The sequence below is a fragment of the Genypterus blacodes genome, unplaced genomic scaffold (assembly GCF_046128005.1).
Source record: "Genypterus blacodes isolate CSIRO-AG114 ecotype Tasmania unplaced genomic scaffold, CSIRO-AGI_Gbla_v1 ptg000007l_1, whole genome shotgun sequence".
NCBI lineage: Eukaryota > Metazoa > Chordata > Actinopteri > Ophidiiformes > Ophidiidae > Genypterus > Genypterus blacodes.
Window position 1 is genome coordinate 6145908 of NW_027466821.1, and position 26883 is coordinate 6172790.

The 26883-nt window shown below is 46.1% G+C and overlaps 1 protein-coding gene across 1 annotated transcript in view; it reads right to left on the bottom strand.

The window, feature by feature from the left end:
• ppfia2 (PTPRF interacting protein alpha 2) overlaps window positions 1-18287 on the bottom strand; it is an 82701-nt gene extending 64414 nt beyond the window's left edge. The window contains exon 1 of the mRNA XM_076153580.1: window positions 18039-18287. Coding sequence (XP_076009695.1) covers window positions 18039-18287 — 249 coding nt within the window. The remainder of the gene's footprint in view (window positions 1-18038) is intronic.
• Between the last annotated feature and the right edge of the window lie 8596 nt (window positions 18288-26883).

A 26883-nucleotide genomic window follows, 5' to 3' on the forward strand; every position in this document is an offset into this window, starting at 1 on the left:
GAACAAATCAAAAGCAAAGAAGAGTTTTGTTTCATATCCCAGAGTAAAGTTCTGTGTGGAGATCTTGTTTTTTCTTCCTCTCATTCTGGATGTAGGTTCCCGTGTGATGGGTTAGGTTCTCGCTCCAGGCCCCCCCGCAGGCTCCACAACCCTGCCACCTTCCATTACCAGCTCCTCACTGCCTAATTGGGATGTTTTCTTCTTGGATTCCCCTCCACACTCTGCAACACATTGCACCACATCAAGACGATTATGTCAAACCGTTCCTGGCTTGCCTTGCCTCAAACTAGCCCTTAATATATAGTCCATAAACAATCAATTAGAGAACCATTCACAACAAATGTGCTGTACATTAAGGGATTGATGATTTTTTTGGACTGAGCCTGAAGCTGCAAACCATTGCCACAAATCTCCTAGAGACCGGAGCCTCCCAATTGGCTCCTTTTATTTATCTCGCTGCTACAGAATTTCCCTGTGGATCTGCAGGTGTCAGTAAAGGTCACAGAGGCTTCTTGGAAACGAAAGACCAAGGTGGCAGATCAGTATCGATTGCATCAACAGTTGTGTGTGTGTCTGTGTGTGTGGGGGGCAGATGGCTGTAATGGACGTCGCTCCCTCCTGTCACTGTTAAAGCATCAGAGCGCCACTGGCAAGGATGCAAGCGGGCGAACCAGTGTGTGTGTGTGTGTGTGTGTGTGTGGATTATCCAGTCAATGAGAAGTGACACAAGGAGCAACTATTAGCGCTCTAACCAAGGCTGAAGCGGCTTTGATTATGCTTTCGCTTTGATACTCTTCACTTTTACCTCTAACTCCATCGTTTTTGCGTCCTTTGTTGGATAGAAGTTAAATCACAGTGAACTTAAATGTGTCATCCATCCAGATTGTAAGGGCTTTTTCAGACATGCAGTTCAATTGTTCTTGTCCAAGTGAAGAAGTAAAAACTGTTGAATGTTGCCTTCAACATTTGCTTAAGAGAAGAAGAGCACAAACCTCCGCCAAGGCTGAATGCTTGACTTTCATCACCCGACCTCTTGCCTTTGAAAATCTCCCCACAGCAACTTAAATGATTATTTTATCAGATATCAATAGAAATGTATCATTCATTAAAGGATATGGCTATATAAGTCCTTACTCACTGCTCCTATCTAGTGGTAACCTGGTGTAAAAACAGGAAGAGGAAAAGCCTGAATGGTTGTCTACGGCCTGGAAAAAACTGTGTTTTAACTAAATAGAGCAAATGTACGCATAACACCCTCTAGATTTTGGTCTGGTGCATTGGTAAACATGCTTCCTCCACATGTTAACATCTTCACACTCCATCTTCATGTTTCGTAATCCCTGAACTATTTGACTCTCGCAGTTATGTCACAGCCCTGTCTCCGTCTCTGTCTCGGCCAGACATTCTGACAGCTGTGCAATTTCTTCCAGACTGTGGACGGATGATGCAATCTACCAGATCATTAGTTTCACTTTTGACCTGCGAGATTTCAAAGCAGCGAGCGCATACGATCCATCCATAATCATTAACGCCACAGGGGGAAACGGGAGGTTGGTGGAGAATTTTATTTCCGTGCTGCTTGATGCCGTCTGGGATATTCAAAATCCTTTCATGAGGTCCATGTCATGTTAGGTTGTGTGAAAAAGACACATCTTCTACAATTATTGATTCATTTTCTCAAGCTAATGATCAAAGTTTCTCATCTTGCTACACGTTAAGTCATTCAGGCTCTGGGAGTTGCGTTTTCAATCATCCTGCCACAAAGTCGATGCTAAATTTAAACATACGTCTTTTGCTTGGATTTGCGTGTCGTCAGCAGTTCTTTTACAGAATAGTGCTGATTCAGGTTCATCACCCGTCAATCCTTGTTTTTCCAGCACAGTTATTCATGCGTATGCGTCAACCGGGTGCATCCCGAGGCGCCATCTGCTATTTCTGACTCTGGCATCTGATAACACACTTCTGCTCCTCCAGGGCTGCGTTGTTCTGAGAAGTTTCGACAAATTAACTTACAACTAAAATTATAATAGGCGGCAGGAGGCAAAAGTACATACATAATCCAACTTAAAGCTGCTATCCTGAAAAACATCCAAGGTCTCATTTTGAGGAGTTAATTCATACAATCGAAAAAGGGAGAAACTCCAATTAAAGGAAGGGGAGGAGATCCAACCAGCAGCAGAGTTTCTTTCCTTCAGAGCGAGAGGGACAGAATTTAAGAGTGGACGCTGCACGGGACAAATGAAGTGAAATTGACACAATCAATCTTCTAGAATACGGGCGCATCTCTTTCTACTCTGTGTGTGCGTGTGTGTAAGAGCCTCTTTCCTCCTCATTTTGTCCTCTGATTGTTTTTACTTTATTTGCAAGTTAAGACTCATCAGTCTTCTCCCCAGCAGTGCAACGATCTCATAACTTTCTCATTAGCGCCCCCGGCCCTTTTCCAGAATTCCGCCGCCGCTCACCGATAAAGTCAACAAAAAAATAAATAAAAATCCACGCTTTTGGGACACAAAGTTGCTGAAACTCGCTAGGTAATCCGATAACAGGGCGAGTGAAATGAGATTAAAGTTGTCATGGCGATGAAGAAAAGCCTCGAACAGCAACCTGAATGTTATTTTGAATGAGGAAAAGACAACATCACTCACACAAATATTATTGCTCATCTTGTCCAATTCAGTCTTAAAGACAATCTCGGGTGTGACACAATTATGCAAATATTGCTGCAGGGCGAATCAAAAAAGAGGAAGTGAGATCAATTCGTGGAAGTTTTTGCGAAACCTCATTAACGCAGCGGACAGACGGATTGCGGCTCTAAAGGCCAAACCATCACAGCCGAGGTGATGGATGGAAATGAAAGCTGTCCCCACTGTTTTAGAGAGAGGACACACGCCGTCCCACACACACCATCCATCCTCCACCGCTTGATCACGGGCCTTAAATTGGCCTCCTGGCAAAGACACACACATACGCACACACACGACCCTTATCTGGTTTTAGCTCAATGCTTCCAAATTGTGGCATGAAACTGTTTACATGTCCAATTTAAGGAGGATATTAAATCCTGGAAGTTCGTTTATGGGGATGTTTCCCATCACATTTTACAAAACAAACGTCGTCTTCGTCCTCACTGTGGGCCTCATCGTCTTCTTCATGTCTTCTATAAATCGCCATTCACCGTTGCATCATTGTGTGCCCCACAGATGACCCCCGACTATGTTACCATGGTGATACCAATTGACACCATGAATTGGCATTGGCATCTGTATTCTCTTTCAGTTATCGCATGTGGAATATATAAATCAGTAACGCTTCATCGGAATAATGATTTTTGATGACTCTCCAGGATTCCTATGACATTCTTGTATTTATGTCCATCCAGGTTTAGATCCATACTGTTACTTCTAATTGGGTGTAATAGGTTAATTTCCTTGTACTTTCACTTAAAGGATAAGGATGAGGTTAATACGGTTTCCCAAGTGAAGACAAGTGGCGCAGGAAGCCACTCCATCTTCACATTATTGACATCTGCTGGCGCTTTTAACCTGATAAAGATGGTGATGAAGTCTGAAGCAGGCTGCCGACACTAATGACGTGTGATGTATGGCTTTGATTTGGCCTCCGCTGCGGAGACGATCCATATTCTGCTGCCAGTGGTGGTGGAAGTATCATAGCGGGAGGAAGGATCTCAGGAATTATCACAGAATTCCTGATTGAGGCGTTCACTCTGTGAATTAGTCTGAAGAGCGAGTGAGGGGGAGAGGATCAGTGTGGGGGAAAAGGAGACGATGAGGTGAATAATAAAGGACTCATGTTGCACAGTTCAGGACGGCGTATGGGATTAAAACAGATTTATAATCATGTAGCTCCCTCTGCCGGTCAAAAATAATAGTTACAATTTACACACTGAAGCGTATGAGGCCTTTTGCTTAAAATCAAACAACTGACGCAGGAATAGTTAGAAAATAAGGATGAAGCAAATATTATTCTCTTAATTGTTTGAGTGAGGGGATGTGTTGTTTGGGTGCAAACTGGACCTGGAGGAACAATCAGCCCAGTGCTCAGATCCTCATGCTAGTTCTCTATCTGCTGAGTTGATTTTAAGATGCTGTCACTGGTCTGTAAACAGCTCAGCCCTTTAGAACCTCATTATGAGAAGGTAGCTGTGAGTTACAGTTCAATCAGAAAACAATAATATAATCATGATCTAACCATAATTCTCAATCTGTGATGTGATGCAGGACTTGGCTCTAGGTGGCCTGGTCCCCACAGTCTGAGTCTTTGCTGTACACCAAATTAAACTCTTAAACCTGTGCGCTTTGTTAAATCATAGAACTCTGCTTAATGTGGACGTGCTTGTTTCCATTCAGCACAGTGAGATGTGTAATATTCGAAATGACCAGAAGATGGCAGAGGCCAACAGGAAAAGAAAGCGAGGCAATCAAGGGTGAACCTTCCAAAGAATTCCAAAACCTCCACAGATTTGAGAAAATTGCCGACTCATCACATACTATGAAACACATTTACAGACAATTTGAGCTTAGAAATACTTTCCCTTTACTTTCTGCACATATCTGCTGTATATCCTCTGGATCAATACTTACACACCATCACAAGAGAAAAAACACCTGGAAACACAAAAGGAAATGACACCGGGGAGCGCCATCCCAACTTTCAATCGCGTACAAACTCCAGGTGTGTGTGTGTGTGTGTGTGTGTGTGTGTGTGTGTGTGTGTGCGCGCCTGTAATTAAACAAAACTCAGCATCTCACTTGTCTTAAGCTGAACTTACAAGCGTCCTCAGTGAACTCGCCTGCTGGTCCAGCTCAGCCAGAACACGAGGCTCAGAGGACACTAATGAAGCGAGGAAGTGACCCCCCCTCCTGTTACTGTGCGGACAGACCGCTCTGAGAGGAGCAAAGCATGCTGGTCCCTGCTCTGATATCAACATCTTAAAGTAGAGATATTGCCTTGACTTGTACTTGAGAGTTGAAAGTGAAAGAGAATCTGAATTTTTCCCCAAAAATGTTTCAGGGTTTATACTCTAAATGCACTTGGATCAGTACAGGAACATATGGAAGTGAAGTTTGTTTACCTGTGGAACAGTGAAGGACAGCAGGCCAGTATCCAACGGAGAGCAAGGAGAGAGAGAGGAGAGAACACATTAGTTCTTGTAAAATATTTAAGACTTTGTCCACAAAGCACATAAACATACATCTCACATATCTCTTTGGTGTGTGTTTGAGGTGTGTATACAAACACACTCGTGCTTCAAGATGAGCTGCAGACATCACAGCACTCCAATCCAAGGAGATGACACATGAGTGTGCTTCACCTGAAACTAAACAGGAACGTCTTTATTATCTTTCGTATCAAATAGAAGCCTGTCACACACTCCTCTTCCTCCTCCTCTTCCTCTCATTACTACCCTTCTTCTCCACGTCAAATGTCAGGCTCTCGCGCTTGCGTTCCCCCTCAGCTCGGATGCAGCTTGGCCTTTAAATATCAGCGTGGCAGCGAGCGGCTGGATCTCACGACGCAGAGATCCAATGTGGGAAAGACTTGGGGAACATGCAGCAGGGGCGTGGCCTGGGGTTACCACAAATAGGGGTCAGAGGTCAACGTCGGCCTTTGTAATATCAACACTTAATTAGCCGCGTAAATAACTAAGTTGTTTAACGGTGAACAGGCTGGTGAAGCCAGACAACATTACTATGGTGACCACAACCCACAAGCCGATGCCCAGGCCACGATGTGAGAGTGTGTGTCTGTGTCTGTGTGTGTGTGTGTGTGTGTGTGTGTGTGTGTGTGTGAGGGACAAAGGAGGCTCAGTGTTTTTTGCACGTCACCCTCATTGAGCAGAGAGATGAGACGAGTCTGAGCAGAGACGGTGACATCACTTCTTGGCAGGCAGCTCCAGGGAGACCGCCGTGCCTCGGCCAGGGATGAACGCACACGCACACACACAATGTATCCACACTCCTGTGTGTGTGTATGTGTGTGTTGTGCTGTGACCAGGGCAGTCAGCACATGCCTCCCACAGCTAGTCCTTAATCAAACACAGGGAGGTCACCACAGAACGAGTGATGGAGTTTGGTGTGTACACGTGTGTCTGTGTGTGTGTTGCTTTTATGATATGCGGGTATGTGGGTGTGAAGATCCACCCATACATCTTTACATTACCTCCCACACAGGACTGGACCTCACCGGAGACAGAGGAGTGGAAACCAGTGCAGATGATCACACACTGGTTCCCTGCTGGACTCAGTGTGTGGAGGTCAAGGTCTCTCTCTCTCTCCTCTCTTTTTGTGTGTGTGTGTGCGCGCGAGACTCTGGACTTCCCTGCAGCCATCGCCTGCCCGTGGTGTCTAGATCAATCGACACCACGTCGAACGACTTCTCATTACGATGATTTGTGCTAAGCTCTTAACGTTTAAGACACGAGTGAAATCGAAGTCTGTGTTTTATTACTGACAAAAACACATTCAAACGGCAGAACACTCAAACAGCTTAAGATGCTTTCCCCCAACAAGATGAGTGAGATTGAAAGGTTGACAGGTTAGGTTGATTAAAAAGTTCTGAAAACACCCCCCCCCTTGCTGCCACCGTCACCATGGCGATGCAGACTCCCTTACACCCAGCGCACGGCTCCTCCCCCAGCCTCATCTCCTCGGTAACCTTTGGGTGCTTTTCTCAGGGAACTGTGGAAGGTCACAGCAAGGGCTGCTGTGGTGGGTCTCTGCGCCTGACTCAGAGCCCTTTGGCAAGGCAGAGCAAGTATGTTCTATTTGGAGCCTTTAAGTCTCAATGTGGGGGCCAAAAAACGTCTCGCAAAACAACTCTGCATGACGTCGATTCTAAAAATACAGCAAGGTGTGAGTGTAAAAATCCACACTGTTCACGTGGTCTCGCTTTTAAAACGGCGAGAAACTCAGCAGAGACGGTGTGAGCATCATAAGTGACCGCACACACTGCCCCATCATGGCACGTGTGTGTGTTTGTGTGTGTGGGCTAAGGTTATTTTAACGTCTTTGACAGCTCACAAATGAAAGCATTTGGGCTCTGAAGGATGAAGTCGACTATTTCTGCATCCTTTTATCTTTCTTGTAAAAATACTTCCTCCAGCGTCCTTTGCCTTCACTTGTACTGATTTGACATAATTGTTTGAGTAAATGCTTCATCTTTGTATCCAAATATAGACATGAAATGCAACACCTAAAATATCTTGTGTGTGTGTGTGTGTTCAACATTTTTGGCTTCCCAGGTAGAATTAGCTCAACATCTTCTCACTGACATCTACATCTTGTCATCTTCGTGTTCCTCTTGTCTCTTAATTCAACAGTATCTCACATTCTGCTGAGACGTTTGTTTCAGGTGGTTCGAGTGAAAAGCAAAAACTAAGCCCCGAGCTCATCTAACCCGTCTGTTAGTTCGTTTAACCTCTTCCTCGTCAGGCTTCCTCCATCTGTCCGAATCTCCTCCCGTGTCCATCCATCACCGGCGTGTCACCTTAGGGGAGGTGCGTTGGCTGCGACCTACTTTGCGATGAAGAACTGCAGCCCTCAGTCACTCAGATGTTTGTCACGCCGTGTTCTCCTGATTCTATCACAAACAACACGTCTGAAGCAGGACGTACGGCTTGTATGTGTGTACGCATGTGTGTCTCCTCGTAGGTAAATAGATGATTCAGCCTCCTTCACATCCGGCGGCTCCATTAGCGCAGGAAGGTGGTGTTTACGTCCATTAGCCCCGAATAAATGGCAGCTGAATTATTAAGACCATGAACTCGCCCAACGACTGCCAATCCATTAACTTAACAGGATCTGGCTGGCTGGCGATGGCTTCAGCTCTACGTCTCCGTTACCTACAGCTGCGTTTCCACCGGGCGACTCATTGAAGTCGCCGTCAAGCTCGAGCTGCTGCCGCCATCGATGAAACGCCAAACTCACGCGAAAAGAGGCATCAAATCCTACAAATTTTGAAAACTTTATACCCATGTGTAGTGCTATAGCCTGAATGTACAAATAGCAGCCATTAATTGCGCAAAACAGTTTTCCACTCCAACTGTGAAAAGAAAATGTGCATCCAGCCTCTTGGATAATCCTGGATTAACAGGTAATTGATCAGCGTCTGGTCTGATCAGCTAGACGGCAGACGTGGAAGTGGGGGAAGCGGCGGCTGGATGAGCTACGGCCTGGATGAGGCCGCGTCTGAACGCTCAGCAATAAAGCCTGACCCCCCGTGTCATTCCAGACACATCACTCTCCCATCCCGCTTTGTGTTCATATCCCATCATTCCTGCTCATCTGTCCTCTCTCTCTTCCTCTTTACTCGCTCTACGCTGCACTCTCCCCATCTCCTCCATCCGCTCTCTCCTCCTGTCTCTCCATTCATTGATATGGATGTGAATCACCTTCCCGCCACACAAACTCGGGAGGAAATCATCAATTAACACTGTCACATTGATGGCCAAATATAGACACGCATCAGGCGCGCAGAGAGATGTGTCATAACAGCACATTGCTCTCGCTGACAAAACGAGAACACAATTAGCCGTGGTTGCGGCTGTATTCTTAGACGGCTGCTTCAGTGACGGGTCGTGGACATGGAAAGGCATTGTTAATTAAACCGCCAAGGTGACGAGTAACCAGCATTTGATTATGTATAATTCACCACATAAATGCCTTATTCAGCTAGAATCTATTTAGCCTCAGACGGAAACAAATCAACTTCTCTGATTTAAGCAGTTCTATGGTAGGCTCAGAACTTATCAATCAACCCCAGTATACAGTCTTTGGGACAATAAAGGTGTAGGTTCAAACAACCACAACTTCTAAACATGCCATAATGAACTCTCCCTAGAGAATCTATTGCTTTTTTCATACGAGGGTCAATTGATAAATTCTGAGCTCAACACATTTGAGAGAGTTGCATAGATATCTTAACATCTGCGAGTTGTGCAGATCTCCGCGATGTAGGTGCTGCCCTCCCTGTATTCATGTAAAGGTCAGAAGTCGTCCTTGTTCTCAGCCTGATAGAGAAATGAAGTGATGGCGTCGGTCATTGAGTTTGGCAGGTGATGCTTGGCAGAGAGTCTGCATCGATTTAGTCTGTGGCAATTAAAGAAAAGCTCTTGTGACTGTTGTCATGGTGTCATTGCCCTGGCGCACGACTACATCTTTTATCATAAATAAATGTAGGAGATGCATCACACTACCAATCTATCAAATCATTGAGATTCCTCCACAGCAACGTGTGAAGAGACAGAATGTGTAAAGGATTCATAATTTATAGAGGCCAAGCGGCGAGGATAAAAACACAAAGCAGCCAGAAATGCACCTTCAAATCTGACACCTAAGCACAAAAAGAGTGACAGGGAGCATCCGTGGGTTACTGATACAAACTCCAGGCGGTCTGCGATCCGCCATGCGTTGGGCTACATATTATATGACAAATGCTGTCAGAGACGGGGAGATTGGCTCAGATTGGCCAATCAGGATGGTAATTAGCTGCATTAAGCTATTCAGCGGCAAAGCCAGAGCCAGAGGCAGACGATTAAAATGAACTACTGCTAATCTATATTCTGTGCGCACTTTGCAGAGGGAATAATAATATCCAGATATAAAAACTCTCAATGGATAGAGTTCAATAAAATGCGGTTTACCCTGAAGCCATCAATCATTTGGAGTAGAGCCGTGCGCCTCACATGCTGCAGCAGTGGTGGGATTGTCTCAGTCAGATTAGTGGATTTGGTCGAATGCATGAGTGAAACGCTTCTTTGTTGGAAGCAAAGCAACATTGTGCCATGCAGACACAGCTCGTGGTGTGTTGTTGTATAAAGAGCGCTGGAGCGCAGCGATGTTCGATCATAATTATATGGACAAACCAGCGGAGATCCGCTCGGCCATAAAGCGGTGGAGGGGGGCGCTGCGTGGCACAGATGTGAAATCCATCCAGCGAGACCTAACAGGGGTAAAATTGGCTTTGATTGGGTGGACATCTGCTGTTTTCCTCTGTCCAAGATGTGCTAGAGTACGCAACAGAGAAACTGACGGAATTTACTCCGAGAGACACGTAAGTGGAACGACGACGTCATTCCAGTGTTATGTGCTACGATTTAGATTTGAATAAAGCCGAATAATAGTTTTGCAGAAGTTTATACTGATAAAATTAGGCCGTTAAGTTTGTTTGCTTTCCACACATGTTCCATTAAATGCATGGGGGCGTCTCAAATTTGCAACATCTGGAGTGTGAACCAGGTGGGAGATGATGCATTTGAGCTGCTGTCATTTAACTGTGACACCAAAAACGACAGCACGTTATGATATAGATGTACTGGGCTGAGCGGTTTCCATGGCGCCGATGCCCTGTTTGCCTGCCACCATGCCTGCCTGAGCACAAAATGCACTTTCATTTGGCTGTAATTATCCCGCCTCCATTGTCTGCATTCAGGTTCAAGTTGCTGTTAACGGCGTTACAGGATGCTGCCATGCTCCTAGGCAGAAGCCGGTTAAAAGTTAAAAGGATGACTCACACAACAAATTAAGTATTCTTCACACCCACTTCATTACTTTGATGATAAAAGCTTCATCTATCTGGGGAAAGTTGACTAAGCAGTCAACCCTCTCCACTGCAGGAAAGGCTTTAGATTCACACCTTGGAGCACCCAGAGTAACTGCAGCCATCTGCTGTTTACTTTAATTAGTTCATTTGTTAGGGGTAATGCTCCTTAATCAACAAATTCTAAATGAGAACAGACTCCTCTTCTGTTGTCCCTGAGCACATGTTAAAAGGGACAAACAAAGCGCAAATGTAGGATGTAAAAACAATACATTTTTATTGATGACGTTTGCAAGCAGAGCAGGTTGACGAGGGCCAGTGTGACACAGACATGTTGCCGGAGACAGAGACAGAGCTGGTGCATCAATTATTTGGCCTCCAGTCTGTTTTGGAGACCACATAGCCCTTAATTAAATGAATGAAGAGCGATCAAGTGGAGGACTAAAACAGGCAAGACAATGACAGCAGAGTGGACAACTGGAACACTAATGTGCATGTGCCACTACAAGCCCTAATTTCATCTGTTGGCCTTCCCCTTGCCTTTGCCTTGCTTAAGAGCTAATCTACAGCTCTTCACGCATTCTACCCATTACTAATGCAACCAGGAGTTCAACGGCTCTGGATTTCATCTGGTTGATTATTTAAAAATCGAGCTTTGGCAGCAGCTGAGCTCCCCGACGCCGCCGCGGTCGCGCTCAGCCACGTGCCCTGCTGAATACCTGGGACGGAGGTTGGCCGGGGAGCAGCTGGCATCAGGGCGACTGGCAGCAGATGATGATGATGATGATGATGATGCTCTCGGCGCTGCCAACAAAACGAGCAGCTGTGGGAGCGCTGGGTGGGTTGGCCCTGTCTTTAAAGGAAGCCAGGCTATGATTATCGCAGAGCCAACCGGGGCTACACAATGGCCGGCTACATAACACTCACCCTAAACCTCCAAGTCGGGATGAATTCCAGCCTTGAACTCGCTGCAATCAGCTACTGGGAAAAAGATATCCTCCTTAATTATTTATACATGCTGACTATTAATGTAAACGGAGACATCCAGAATTTACAGATCGCCTCTTTTTCATTGTAGCAAGCAGAAACCAATTTCCCTCTATTTACAGTGTTTACATGGCTTTTAAATTTAAAAATCTACTTACACCTACGCCTTACATATGGACAAGGCAGTGCTGACACAAAGCAGGGATAGGTTACATATGTCTAACTAATTTAACATTGTGACAGACCGATCCATGGCTTAATCAAGCAGCACCAGCTCATTGACTGAACAGTAATGTCAGATGCAAGGCCGACCCCCCACAATTCCCCCGTAGCATCGCCTCCGAATGACTTGGACAACAATCTATATTAGCCAACACTGAACACGCGATGAAGAGCGACAGTATGAAGTGGTGTACTGTGATGTGCACAGTCGGTGGGGGGTTGGGGGGGTGGAGGGTGGGACACATATGGTCCACCTGAGCCACATCAGCGTGGGCTCTCTGCAGGGGGACCATGGGAAACTGTCGCGCGCAGATGCAGGTAGAATCGTTGAGATTGGAGAGAGGATGGACTCCTGGGAGAGCAAGAGGAGTCTTTATGTTTCACCTTCGCAAAGCCAGGAGTGTGTTTACATCCTTGCCTTTCGTTATGGAAAGGCAAACCAGCCATACGTGGCTGGTTTGTTGTGGCTGTATAAAGCTTTACGTGGCGCTGCTGTCAGAGATTCACGCTGACTGCTTTGACTTTACACTTCCTGAAGTCGTCATCAGCAAAAAGGCTACGTCCGATTATCAGAGAGATTTATAACAGTTATAAATTATTCAGTCTGTTGTTCATCCGACTAAAAATAAGTGATTTGGTGGATTGGATTCAGATCCCGAACGTCTGTTATGAGCAAATAACATGGCTTAAGATGGCTTTATATCAATTCCCTATGGATCATTTTGTCTTCAATAGAGTCCAGAAGGATTATTTCAGCCCGTTTCCAGTGCAAGTCAACGCTCTTTGATAATTCACACAAATCCAGAGATTAATTGAAATGATCAAAAAGGTGATTGGATGTGGCAACGGGACAGAACGCGACTGATCACTGAATTAGAATCAGGAAAATGACACTGGATCTGACACAATTCATTGAAGCTTTGATTGTGGGCTGATCAATTATTTGTAGTCACATTTCAATCCATTAACTGCTAAAACGGGCTGAATTCAAACATAAAGCTCTCGCCCCCTCACTTTCTCTACTTTTTTTCAGCCGGCGCCAAGAGCCGGTGACATCATGCGTCTATTTCTGGCTTTTCAAGTGGAGCATTCAGAAGCTAAAAGGTATCCATTAATGGGGAGCAGCTGCGGGGACTAAAACATCAGCCCGTACCAGTTCTGAGAAATCGAGTACAGCTCCCATACCCCCTACCCCACCCCCCAAAAATCTAATTAGAGCTCATGGTTTGAGTCTTGCGGATGTTGCCCGTATCTCGGCGCTGTCAGTCTCGTTCCTCATCAGTCAGCTGACGTTTGCGGTGCTGTGACTTCCTTAAGGCCAATTTAGACTCTTATGCCAGGGTTGATATCAATCAATTCAACGTCACAATCATAGAGGCTGTTTCCAGTTACGGGGTTTCGCTAGCTACAAGTAGTCCAGCTACATTTCTCAGTAGCTTGACAGTTGCTCAGCTTTTTTCTAAACAATGTAGCTTTTGCTGTAACTTTTTATTCCCACAAGTTGCAGTGTAGCTTGGTGACCCAAGGCCACACACACACACACACACACACACACACACACACACACACACACACACACACACACACACACACACACACACACACACACACACACACACACACACACACACACACACACACACACACACACACACACACACACACACACACACACACACACACACACACACACCATTCTTGTCTTTTGCAGTTACGTTCCTCAGTTTCAGACAGAGAAACCTGCTCCTGAAGCCACCAAACACACGCACAAGGCTGTGGGTGGGCATGGAAGTGTGTGCAGGGAGAAGTGGGAGATAAGAGGCCGTCGGCTGTTTCCACACTTGGCTCCTCCCTGGCTTCATTAAACACCATGTACGGTTTCCTGCCACCATTCGAACACACGCAGCCGAACCGGCTACTGGAAACTGCCCGACTGTGGGAATGAGTTCGCCTATCCAACCGTCTGCTAGGCTAACAAACTAAATGATTGGAGTCTTTCGACGTCAGAGAGGTGACCGAGAGCATTCAAGGAGCTGCGTCCATCCATGACGGAGACTAAACAAATAGACGTAGTGTCTTTTGGATGCAGAATTACATTTCCAGGTCAGCGCTGTGAATAGCACTAAGTATTGGTCATAACCTCATTTCACTCGGCTCACTTTAGTAGCTCTCCAGGGACGAGTTCTCTAATTCATTCAGGGAAAGCCAGTGAGCTGCATCAGTATGTGTGTGCGTGTGCAGGTGTGTGTTCACTCAGACGGAGCCGTGTCTGTGTGTGAGTGGACTTAAGATTTTCTGTAGTTGTTGCCTCAGGCGTTGAGTCATGCCCAAGTTCTCGCCGCAGTGATGCAAACTCTTTAACACCTCCCCATCCGTCCTGCCCACACACACGCTCACACACATGCTCGCTCGCGCTGTCAGCTGGTGATGACGTCAATGTGTTCAGTGTCTCCTTCAGTATTCCTGTTTCCCATATACATAAACGTATCTTACATATGAGATAAGTAAGAACAACTCTACTGAAACAAAAACAAAATGTCTCAACATTCACCTTTACATGTAAATATGAACATAGAAATCTGCACATATCCCTCTAATGTACATTAAAACCTAATCCTGTTATGTTAAAGCGTGTTGTTGTGATGAAACCTACAAATGAATAAAAGTAAATATGTTTTAGCTTTACACTGTGTTCCATAACAGAGCCAGACATGTTTGAGTAACTGGCTGAAGATTCTTCTCCACACTGGCCTGGAGAGCCTGAATGACTCAATGTATGGCTGCTTTTACCATAATAAATGTACTTATAGTGTCCATTCTAAAAGCAAACATGTGATCCAAAGCCACTGAATAGGAACACACTCTCTTCCCGATATTACAATGATCACATTTTTGGTCACAATGTCGGCGTCACACTACTTGGAAACAAAAAACAATGAGCTCTTGTTCATCTGAATTTCATGTGGAATTCCCTCCAAGCATTTGTCAGACCTTCAGCAGCATTCGACATGCTAACAATTACACAAAGTTTTCAGGTTTTTCTATTTAATAGACACAAAATTAGTCGCTCATTTACGCAAGACGGCCCTCCAACGCGACAAGTGCCTCGTATGCAAATCCATCCATCCATCCATCCATCCATCCATCCATTAACCATCCATGTAACACCCCGGCCTCTTCCTCTGGCTGTACCTGGGGGATCCCGAGGCATTCCCAGGAACAACCTACCCACAGAGGCCTCCAGAAGCTGTCCTGATCAGATGCATCAATCTACTCTGATCTCACTCCTGATGTCGGAACTCCACTTGTATCCACAGAAACCGAGCAGGAAGCCAAATCAAACTTCTATGTAAAGTTTATTTACTGCCTGACCTAAACTTCTACAGTTCAAACTCTGATCTTGGAGGGCCGATGAGGCGATAACATTAAAGGGGACTTTGTGCGACTCATTGTTTGGCATTATCGCCACTTCCTGATTTCCCGGCGCTAACGGTGTCCTGCTGCGTTCTTCATTAGAGAGATAATTAAATCTGCAGGAGATCCTTCTGTGCCCGTCTTGTCACCTTGCTAGGTCTGATTGGAACCACTGCCTCACCCTCCATCCTCTCCCCACCAACACACACAAACACACACACGGACAGGGGTCAGCCAGCATCATCCAGTGCTCCATGATTCATCCAGAGGAGTGTTAGATCAGCTCCCTTATAAAAACCCTAACCTTTGGAGCATATTGATCAAGCGTCTGTGTCAGAGCCATTACACGCATTCGATTGACACGGCGTCAGCCAGAGGCCCGGCCCGGCTTCTGTCAATCCAGGGAGAAGATTAAAGTTAGAACAGATTGGAAGGAAGCGTCGGGGTAAATCGAGCAGAGAGATGAGAGAGGGTTTGATTTGCAAAACAGCGAGATCAGAAAACGCGATGCTACTGTCATCTAGAGCGTGACTAAGAAGATATGAGACAAAACATGTCAACGGCTTGAATGAATGCACTGCATGACAACTCCACACGTTTATTTTACGTGTGCAAATCTGACACTTAACCACCTCACAGATTTGTTTAAGGTCGGGGGTAAACAAACCTGCTTATTACGCCTAAACTGGAGGGAAGGCGCCTGTTATAAAGCTTTACGTTCCTCCTCTCCTTCTGCCGTGCATCAGCCGCTCATCCGAGCCTGCAGGCGGCGTGAACTGGGGCACAGACAATAACGGTAATCAGGGAACATCATGTGCTGCTCTGGTGGAAGAGACCAGCTGACTGGCTGGAGCCCCGGGGCCCTCCGGTGCAAGCGTCAGAGACACAGGGAGTGACTGGGAGGGATGAAAACCAGAGCAAAGAGCAGGATTTACCTCTCATCCTTCCGCTTAGTCATCTTCACTTCCACCCTCCACCCTACGCACCCCCCGTCTCCCCTTCCTTCGTTCTTCACCCTGCAGAGGTGTGCAGAGTGGTACGTTCCATGCCAAAGTGCCTTTCGCAACCCTTCCTGTGCCTTTAAGAGCAGCGGGGGGGGGACGTGGCTGCTTGCGTCGCGTGCGGACCCTTTCATAAAATTGGCATGTCGTGTATGATTAATAAGTGTGGAGGGGGAGGGATCATCAACGGAGAGCAGCACGCTAACAACATCCAGCCAAAGGTGTCCGGAGCGCTCACCCCTCTGATAAAGTCACTATGGCGCTAATGACTTTTCTTTCTATGATTTTGTAACAGCACTGCCAAAACAAAACGTCGCCCGAGCTCAATCAAGCTTTGGTATGGATACGTTATTGTTGCTCCAGGTTCCAGCGAGGGCGCCATGACAGTCATGAATGAACAAACCACAGAGGATCAATGGGCTCCTCCGTACTGTAATCTTCTGCAATGTTAAGCTTTCATTACAGCGTCGGTGATCAATAAGCTGGTGTCTCATTACCGTCAGCCAGGCCGGGATCTACAGAACGTCTGGGGAGCCCAGGCTGTGTTGCCAGTGTCCGATAGATCGGATTTACACGTCCGAGGCGACCAGGACGTTAGTCATGTCACTGCCTGTGTGTGTGAAAATGATTTTATTGGCCTCTATTGTTTCATAAACTGAGTTGGAGCTGGACGGGAGCCAACAACACAAGGTTTCCACGGTAACAACGCTGCTCATATTTGGTAATAGTGTGTCATACGTCTGCAGTATGACCATGAATGTCGGAATGTCTAACAGTTGTAAAAGCTGAAATGGCGACTCTTCTCTGTGTCGTGTATTAAATCAGAAGCAGACCCAATGCCTCTGCAGGATCATTCATCTCTAACAAACTACTCCATCAACCATTAGAGTGCAGACGATGTCACACCAGCCAATAAGGCGCCATCAAGATTAATTAATGAGATCGTCCGTGCGGGGAAACTTCTGGAGGATGGTTCCGATGGCCAGAGCGACATCTAAATTAAGCAAGGGAACGCCGGCGTCAGCTCTGTCATGGCTCTGTGACAACCAATACATCAACACAGTGCCAATGCCCGAGTGGCTTCCTGCAGACATCAGTGAAATTGTCCCGATTATGGAATCTTTTCATTTCCCCCGTGGACACTTTCTCCAGGAGACGAAGAGGAATAGAAGACGTGACATGCAGGGACACATTTGGCTTGCATTTGATGCTTTTACAGGGTAAACATTTTTTTTTGCCATTTTTTGCGTTAAGGTTCACACACTCCGCTGCACTTGCCGCCTGCTGTGCAACATCTGAGCAGGATCGGAGCCAAGAGGCAAAACTATGATCTGGAGACCAAATAATCGCTCAAACCTTCACTCCGGAATGAATACAGAGCAACAGCAGAAGCGATGAAATGAAGAGATCCACCACATGAAAGTTAAAGTTTCGTCAGAAAAAAATACACTCATTTGCCCTCAGAAATGTTTTCCTCAGATTCCTCAGAGTCTGACTGTGTCTGGAGTGTCGTAAGAAGCCGCTTCACCGTCATGTGAATCTCTGTCATCTGCTCTATCATGCGCTCACACTCGAGCCAATACGGACGCAGGATGTGGTTTGCCTGAGTCGTCTGAAGCCATGGGTATCACTGCACAATCAGAGGACAGAGACCGTGAAACAAAGTCCTCCACTCTAGCCACTTTAGTTAGCTTGTTTTGGTGTAACAGCCCACAAAGTTGCTGTTTACTTCAGTTTGCAACCTCACATCCGCTCTCTCAGCAGCCGAATGCATCAACAAAAGCTGCGATAAACCGACTGACCCTTCACCAAAAGACAGGAAGACGAATCTAACGCCTTGCAGGTGAACTTCCTTACCTGTGGCAGGGCGGAGCTTAGCTGGCGCTGCAGCGAGTCGCGGTCGTAGATAACGTCCTGGACGTGCTGCTGGGCCAGGCCCAGGCTCTCCTGTGTCTCCCTCAGCGTGTCCAGTAGCCGGTCCCTCTCGTCCAACATGTTGACCATCAGCTGCTCGAAGTGCGAGTCCGGGTCGGAGGCGCTGCTCTGCGAGCCCCGCTGGCTCAGCGCCGTGTCCTCGCTGATGGTGGGCATCACCTCGCACATCATCTTCGCTCTGCTGGGAAGGAGGAGCAGATGTTTGACAGGACAAAATCAAATTTCTGTATCCATCCTTGGGGGATTGAAAACACAAAAGGTCACCAATACATTGCAATGTTTTCCGCTTTACATAGTTTGAGTGTTCATTATTAATTTGCTAGAAGTTCCAGAAAATATAAAGATAAAGATTTATTGATCCACGCGACAAGAAACGCTCTTTGTGTTCATCCTGACATGTTGTGACTCAAAGAAGGGGGGGGGGGTCAGTGGATTTTCTGCACAAGGACACAGGATGAGGGTGTGTGAGTTCAGAAAATGTGTGTTATTCTTCAAGTCCACTGTTATGTAAGAATCAGTTACATTAGAGTTAGAAATGTATTACTGGTTTCACTGTGTGCGAGTGTGTGTGTGTAAGTGTGTGAGAGCCTGGGCCTGACACACTTGGAGTTCTCGGCTCGGCGTCACTCCGCCGTTCCAAAGCTGCATAGACGTCTTGGGAGGCTGGCCGCTCTGCCCCAGATTTCACGCTTGCGCCGTTTAATGGGCCACTCCAGATCTGGTTGCGTAACACGGCGTATCTATGCTATAGTGGTTACGTGAAGCCATATTCGCCTCGTTTGCCCCCGAGGGAGTACGGCGCAAACCGCAGGAGGCTTTTCTTCACCAATGTTACGGTTCACCAGCTCAAACGTGGACACTGAGATGATGGTTGGGCGGTTTGGGTGAGAAAACAGCTAAGTGTGATTTTTCTAAACATCCATGCAGCTTTATTTACACCAAAGTGTCATCCAATAATAATGTACGTGTCCAAAATCCTCAAACTTTCAGCTTCAAAAAAGAAAATTGCAAGTAATGTATATAGACGCAAGTGTATTTAAATTTTTGGGTCACCCATGTTTTATTGGTTGCACTTTCACCACGGTCCTTTACTGTAGTGTCAGTTTCATGAACATTCTTGTGAATATGCTGATACAGATTGCTGCACCAGGATCACTGAAACAGACTCAGGATTCCGTTGCTCGGCGTTCCATCTCATCTCTCGTGGGTAATGATGGCAGCTCAGTGTGTGTGTGTGTGTCTCAGCAGGGTCTGGCAGAGAGGCTGGGGTCTCCCGTATCTGCACTAGGCGCTCGGCCAGACTCCCAACCGTGTCGCAATTCGGCCACCATCCGCCACCGTTTAGACCTGAGAGACTGAGCCCACGTGCTGCACGGCTGGATGCTGCGAGAGCGCCAGGCTTCAGTACAGACAGACAGGTCGGGACGTCTGCGGTGCATTTTTAAGAAGAACAGGAGTGAAACAAAGATTAGGGCTACAAGCCGGAAGAACATTGAACATACAAAACCGTTCAAGAACAAATGCACTTCCGTGAAGATTCCCCATTGAACGTTTTCCGTAACGAAAGCACAAATACAATCCTGGTCCTTCAAACAAATACCAAACCTGTCATGATCAACAACAACGAGCCAGGAATCAAAACATGATTCCCAGCTCGCCAGGCACCGACCTCAATGCATTCTGGGCACAATCTGGCATCTCCGCCTGCTCTGCAACAGATCTCCCATCAAACGACGTCAAGTTCAAAATGGCAGTTCTTGCTCTCAAAGGGCTTCGCTTTGCTCTGAAATAAGACCTTTAAATTCAATCTTAAACAACAACACTACCAGCCACCCCCGGCATGCGAGCTACATTCGGTTTTAACGAGTATTTCTGGTTTAAAGTCGTGCATTGGTGGCGTTTTGATGCTTTGAGGTCCCTGTGATTAAGCCCTCGCCCTCCACGCTTTAATTCCACTGCGGCTGCTCCTTAAATTATTTGTCTATCCTCTATGAAAAATCAATAGATATGGAGGGAACGTGTTCAGACCCATGTGCTTCCGTCTGCTCCTTTAAAGCAGCATCATCCTGGAAAATGAAAGTAAGCCGTATTGCTCGATGCAGCGCCGATCGCTTTAATTGTGTTACTCCAAAAGGGCAGCAGGCCTCCTGAGTTAATCATAAGATTCAGTCAAAGAAGGGAAAACGTCAACAAAACGAATCCACAGCTTTGATTAACGGATCTATGATCACAACAGGCCACTTAAAGAGGTCAAAGGACTGAAATCACGGAGGAGCCACAGGAGGGAGGGAGGGAGGGAGGAAGGAAGGAAGGAAGGAAGGAAGGAGGGAAGGAAGGAAGGAAGGACGATGGGCTCTATCGAACGCGACAAGAAACGAACACAGACAGCCAGGAAGCGTCTGCCATATGCCAATCAATGAATTATTCAGGGCCAGGGGAGGTTTTCTTCCCAATCAGAGCAAACAAATTCGGAACTCTCTCCTCGACCGAGCAGCCTGATTTAAGCTCAGGCATCTGGAGGAAACATGACCGACATGATGCTTTCCGTCTTTTCGATGGTCGCGGGGGGGCTGAACCCTCATTTTACAGCAAGGAGGTGTTGAGTTTGACTCCCACATGATACTAAACATGCAGGTTAGGTGGACCGGAGACTGGAATTTGCCCATAGGTGTGAATAAGTCTGTTTGTCCAAGTGTGCAGCGCACACATACAGCATTTTTGTTGTTTGTCATTTCTAAGCGGAACACAGAAGTGTGTGTGTGTGTGTATGTGTGTTTAAAGCACCCATTTCTCGCTCTATTTTCACAATTAGTTCCCGCTGGCCTGTAAATAGCGTTCGATGACTCATAAAATCAACACAAACTGAGCGCTTTTGCAGTCAGTTCCCAGACTGAGCAGCTTTGTGGGGGTGTGAACAGTATGCAAATGAGCCACAGCTGTGATTGGTTGTTCCTTTCCAGACGCAAAATAGTTTGTTGGGACGTAAACAGAACATGACATGGGAATCTTTATGCTCCCCTTTTTAAATTCAGTTGCAAGTTGTTTGTATACACGTAGAAGCGATTCCACTGCCTTATCGAGTGCAAGAAGGATTTATTTTGTCCAATAGCCGTCTTGCATTTCTCAGCGAATTCTTAATTTCCGCCACTACCGACTGAAACTGATTTTGCTGGCGTCCGACCTCCAATTCTTCGCCTGGGCCGTCGTTATCCAAGAGGAGGAATCTTATCTCACAGCTAAAAACAATGAACATTAACAATGAACAACATTAAAGTACGGAAACCCAAGCAGCTGTCGAACTATCTGTGCAGGACAGGAGCAGTTTCTGGCGCTGACGCAGAGCCGGGAACAAATCAGCAAACGGAGGCCAATTTTCTTGCACGTCGTCGGTTAATCTCATTAATGGGGAACAATTGTGCGAGCTGATAAGAAGCGGCAGTGTGTTCCTGGGCGAGCGGGGCCTTTTTTGAGGTAATTCAGCGCTGTAACGCCACCTGTCCCATCAAAAGACACGTAGAGACGAACACGGCGCTCTGCAGCTTTGCAGATACGCCTCACACAGCCTGGAAAACAGAATGTTCCAGAGCAGGTTAAAAGATCCAACATCATCTGCCGGGAATTCATAAATCTATGGCTCATTAATGGGCAAAAACAACGAGAAAAAAAAAACCTCATTAAGGACAATCTCTCATGAAACACAAGTTCATAAGTGACGCCCTATTAGGTTCATTCATGAATAAGACTGCCAGAGCAAACGCTTCTGTCGATAATGCACTTCCACTCACATCAGAACCAGAAGATCCAGACCGATTACATGCGATGCTCTGCAGCCGCCAAGGGAGACGACTACTGGGAAACACCGCTTTTAAATAACGTCTGCATTTGATTTCTGAGTGCAAAGTGCCTCCTCAGACAACATTGATGAGCTTAAGGCTAATGGAAGATTTAAAAAGAAAGCCGCTGCCCGCCGCTTCCTCCCCCATTGTTGGCATCCGCGTCAGGCCGACAGGTGGGGAAAGGGTGACACTGCGTTTTTTGTGAATGGATGTGGCCAGATTGCGTGGCGGGCTCGGTAGTGATGAGAAATCCCATTCATAAGGCTCCCCCGCAGCCAGACAGGCTCCTGATGACGCCGGCGGGAACGCCATGCCAAGAAAAACAGGCGATCCAACTGTTTCTAGTCGAGTCGCTGCCACTGGAACGCAAATGAGATGAGAGGAACAAAGTGGGACACGCTAGAAAGTCAGTCCAACAATTTAAAGGATTTTCTAGGAAACTGTTGCAGCACAATGAGTAAGTGCCAAATCTCAAAAACCCTACCACTAACAACAAAAACAAACAAAGTTGGTTATTATCCTTTGTGAAATTGTCAGATTTACGCTTTCGGCACTCAATCATGTTTAAACGCAGTGAAGACAGATGACATTTATTGACTCCTTTGTTGTTATCCATCTTCTCAGCTTCCATCCTCCTCTTTGACATGACATGATGTCGTGTTGTCGGGTTTCTAATACAGTACTATCAGATTCATCAGCACGTAGCCCCATAATGCAAATGAGAATATCTGATTCCCTGTGAGTTTGTTTGCTGTTTACACGTCTACATGTGTACGGCATGAGCACAAAATTGGAAGACACACACTCTGAAAGGAGCGTTGGCATCTTGAAACGAGACACAATCCTCCTCACAGACTTCAAACTGACAACTGTTGCATTATTTATTGCAATATTCAATCAATTAATTACTAGTGAGGGCATAAATGAAAGCACAACGTGTTGATTTTGTCACTTGAGACACACACACACACACACACACACACACACACACACACACACACGAGAACATAACGTGAATCAGAGACGGGAGTGTAGAGTTACACACACTCTACTATGTGGGAGCCTGCTGAGCACCGAGCATGTGCAAGTGAGTGTGTATCATGAGTGTGTGCGCTTCACCTCCACCTGTGAGTGAGCATCTGCACATGAGTCACCCCTGTGTGTGTGTGTGTGTGTGTGTGTGTGTGTGTGTGTGTGTGTGTGTGTGTGTGTTCCATAGAGGTTCTGCGAGGGTCACGTGAGTGCGTCTGACTTCACAGACTGTGTGTGGACGTGAGAATGAGCCTGTGAGCGCGTGAAATCATCAAAGGACAGCGTGCAGCCTCCAACATCACCCACAATGCCCTGCAGCAAGGTCACGCAAACCATCAATCGATACAGATTGAATAAGAACACAAATAGAGGTGAACGAAACGGTGCAGACGCTCAGATTGTGACCGATTTCAACTGCAGGCCACCGCTTCAGACTCTCAGCGGCGTCTCACCTTCCTCTCAGCCAAGATTTGGCGGTAATAGAAATAAAACGTAATTTCTTTCAAGATAAAAGCCTCTCTGGGCCTGCCACAGGTAGCCAACCCTACAAAATAAAAGCACCTGTACAACAGACACAGGAGCCACCGTTGAGAGCGTCAATGCAAAGTGCAGGAGCCTTCACATGAAACATCCTGCCTCTGCATCGTGCCCATCGCTCAGCTGCACGACATCGCGTGCCACAACTTCATGATGTGACTCATGCCAACGCTAATAATGCAGACGTTTCACGTGGATGGAGAAGATGAGGAGGAAGGAGAAGATGAGAGAGAGGAAGAAGCTTGCACCCACTGACCTTCCAGATCGAGAGAGATAAGGGGGGTGTGGGGGGGCAGAGACCTGTTTGATGCTCTCTCCTTTATATCTGTAATATAAACGCTAGTAATTATATAGTTTATAGGAGAGGCAGCCGCTGACAGTCTATTTTGTGCACCGTGTTGGCCCTGAATGCCTCCTTCCCACTACTGTAACCCCCCCCCCCCCTTCCTCCTCCTCTTCCTCCTCCTCTGAAATGATAATTGGGGGAGAATCCGTGTCTATTGTCTCAAGTGCATTACATCATGCCAGCCTCTCCAGTCTGCATCCCGCCCCCCTTTAACTCTCTTCCCCCCCTTCCCGTCTCTCACGCTGTGACAGCCGGGCTGGAGTCTCTTTCTGCCTCGCAATGTCACCCACGGAGGAGAAATGTACAGATGATATATGTATGACATGCATCCATCCATCCATCCATCTATCTATCCATCTATCCAGGCGGGCCGGCGGGCTGGATCCTCCCACTCCTTTAGAGCCACACGCCTGTCCAGAGTTGAGGATGTGACCGGTGAAAATCACCTTGAGCTGCGGGAAAAGGGCAATGTAGGTCACAGCGACACAAGTGTGCACACTCACCGTTTATTCCGTCACTATCCGTCGGAGGCTCTGGCAGCGGATCAATGGCACCTGCAGTCTCCGCAAAGCTACACCATCAAGCGGATAACCCTAGGAGGCTTCTTCAGCGCAAACCAGCAAAGACGCCAAAGATCCGATCGTCAAGGTGCGGCTGCTCCCCGTCGCGGGCATCGTCCACTGTCCAAAAGGAAGAAAGACGCAATAAGAAGGATCGATCACCGAATCAGCCGCTGCAGGTGATGACATTTGATTTCCTCGCACAAACACGCCGGCTAAGACATTACGGCATGTTACAAATTGTGCTGTGATAAGCTGGAGCTGGAAAAGACCATTGTGAGAGAGGACGGAGGGGAGGCGAGCCGAGTCTTAAAGTTGCAGCTGTTCCATTCCGCTCAGCGAGGAAAATAATGCTAATTATCATACGAAGTCAAATTAAATAAATAAAAAGAGACAAACAAATAAATCTGAAGTGACGTTGCAAAATAAATTAAACATAGAAATAATCAAAGCAGTTCAGCTGTAACACAAAAAAGTACATTAGTAAAATAATTGAAAAATACTAATGACGAAGCTTTGTTATGCAAAATAAGGCAACCTGAAACTAATCAACAATGAGACGAGACAAAAATGAATTATAAGTCATTTAAGGATACTGATTGAAAAGCTGAAGTTGCAACTATCTAAACAAAATTAAGCAGTTGTACAGCCCTGACTGAAACTAAAGCATCACGAAAAGAATTAATATATAGTTTTAAAAAGAATGAAAACTTAATTGGAAAAATTATCTAAAACATCAAACTCTTAAAAATTATTTATCTTTTTAATACAAAAAGACATTCCTGAAGTAATCAGTAATGAAATAATCATTTTATAAACGAAATCATTAAAATAATACCTGTCCTACCTGAATGTATCCTTCACCCTCCCCTGTTGCACTGATGGTCTCACCCAGTTTCGAACCCGCACGTGCTGTAATTGGGGGTGTAGGACCGCATGACTGCAGCATGTGATCCCGCATTGCTCAATAACAGCAGATAGGGTCACTTAGAAGCATCATGTTATTCTCACATATCCAAAATTAAATAAGACACTGTTAGGTGTTGAGGATTTATCAGTAACACAAACAATTCTTCTCAATGGGTGCTTTGATTTCACTACTTGTTGACATTGGTAGGAGAGTTAAACACATTCTAAAAGGATGTGCGAGCTCAATTGTGGGAATATTGCTCATACAAAAGGGAATAAATGCTCATATAACAGAATTATTATAAATTAATTGTTTGGTGTTCAACGTTGTGTTCCTGCAGAATCCACAAACATCCAGATGATTACAAATGGCAATATGATTCACCATTAACTTCTTTCCTGTTGGCCCATAAGCAATAAAACAGTGAAATGTTACAATTTGACGAGGCTTCACTTCATCTTTATCCTGAAGAATCAATTTCCCGCCTGTGGGATGTTTGGTCGCCTTGCCATTTAGAATATACAAACCAGTTTGAACGGTCAGGATTTATAACAGGGGTTGGAAAGAATCAATAGGAAATGTGAATTAAATGGAGGAAAATCGTGTCCCTCTCATTGATATTTACTATCTAAGTGTAGAAAGTGTGACTTTAGTCGATAACAGGATTATTCTGTGGATTATTACCTCATATTAGCAGCTCGATCAAACGTAATGAATCAACAAGGAACACTAATGGTCACTTTGGGCAAAATTACAGCTAATGTTCCTCCTGTGTGACTCAGCCATCGAGGCACAGTGATGGATCTGAGAGTGAAAAACTCACGGCTGATCAAATATTAAAGAACATTAAACATGTCAGTGTGAGATGTGAATGAATCTATCGGATTATCGGGGGTTGATCTGAATTTAAACTTGGGACTGTTCACACTATCAGCCAAAATCAGAGGATCATCGTTAGTTCCAATTGCTTTATGAATGAATGGGTGCAATTACAATAACACAACGCTAGGGGGCTTTTATAAATTACATTGTGCTGCTTTGCTTAAAGCTTTCTGATGTGTGTAGATGAAGCCATAGTACAAAAAAATATAGCCCCAAACGTTGACGTTGTCATGACAAAATGTTGCCATGACTGGAAAGCAACAGACGCCACTGTCTGTGGTGCTGAACGTGTTTGCTTCGAACCAAGAGATTACACAACATCTCTTGGTTCGGTTATCCACTCCCATAACTTCTCCTACCACTGCTATGCTGATGACACCCAGCTGATTCTGTCGTTTCCTCCTTCTGACGCCCAAGTGGAGACGCGCATCGCTGCTTGCCTGGCAGACATCTCAGGGTGGATGTCGAAGCACCACCTGAAGCTCAACCTGGACAAGACTGAGATGGTGTTTCTCCCGGGGAAGGGCTGCCCGCACCGAGACCTGGCCATCACCATAGATGACTCCGTGGTGACGTCTACTCGGACCGCGAGGAATCTGGGTGTGACCCTGGACGACCAACTGTCGTTCTCGGCAAACATGGCTTCGGTGACGCGTTCCTGCAG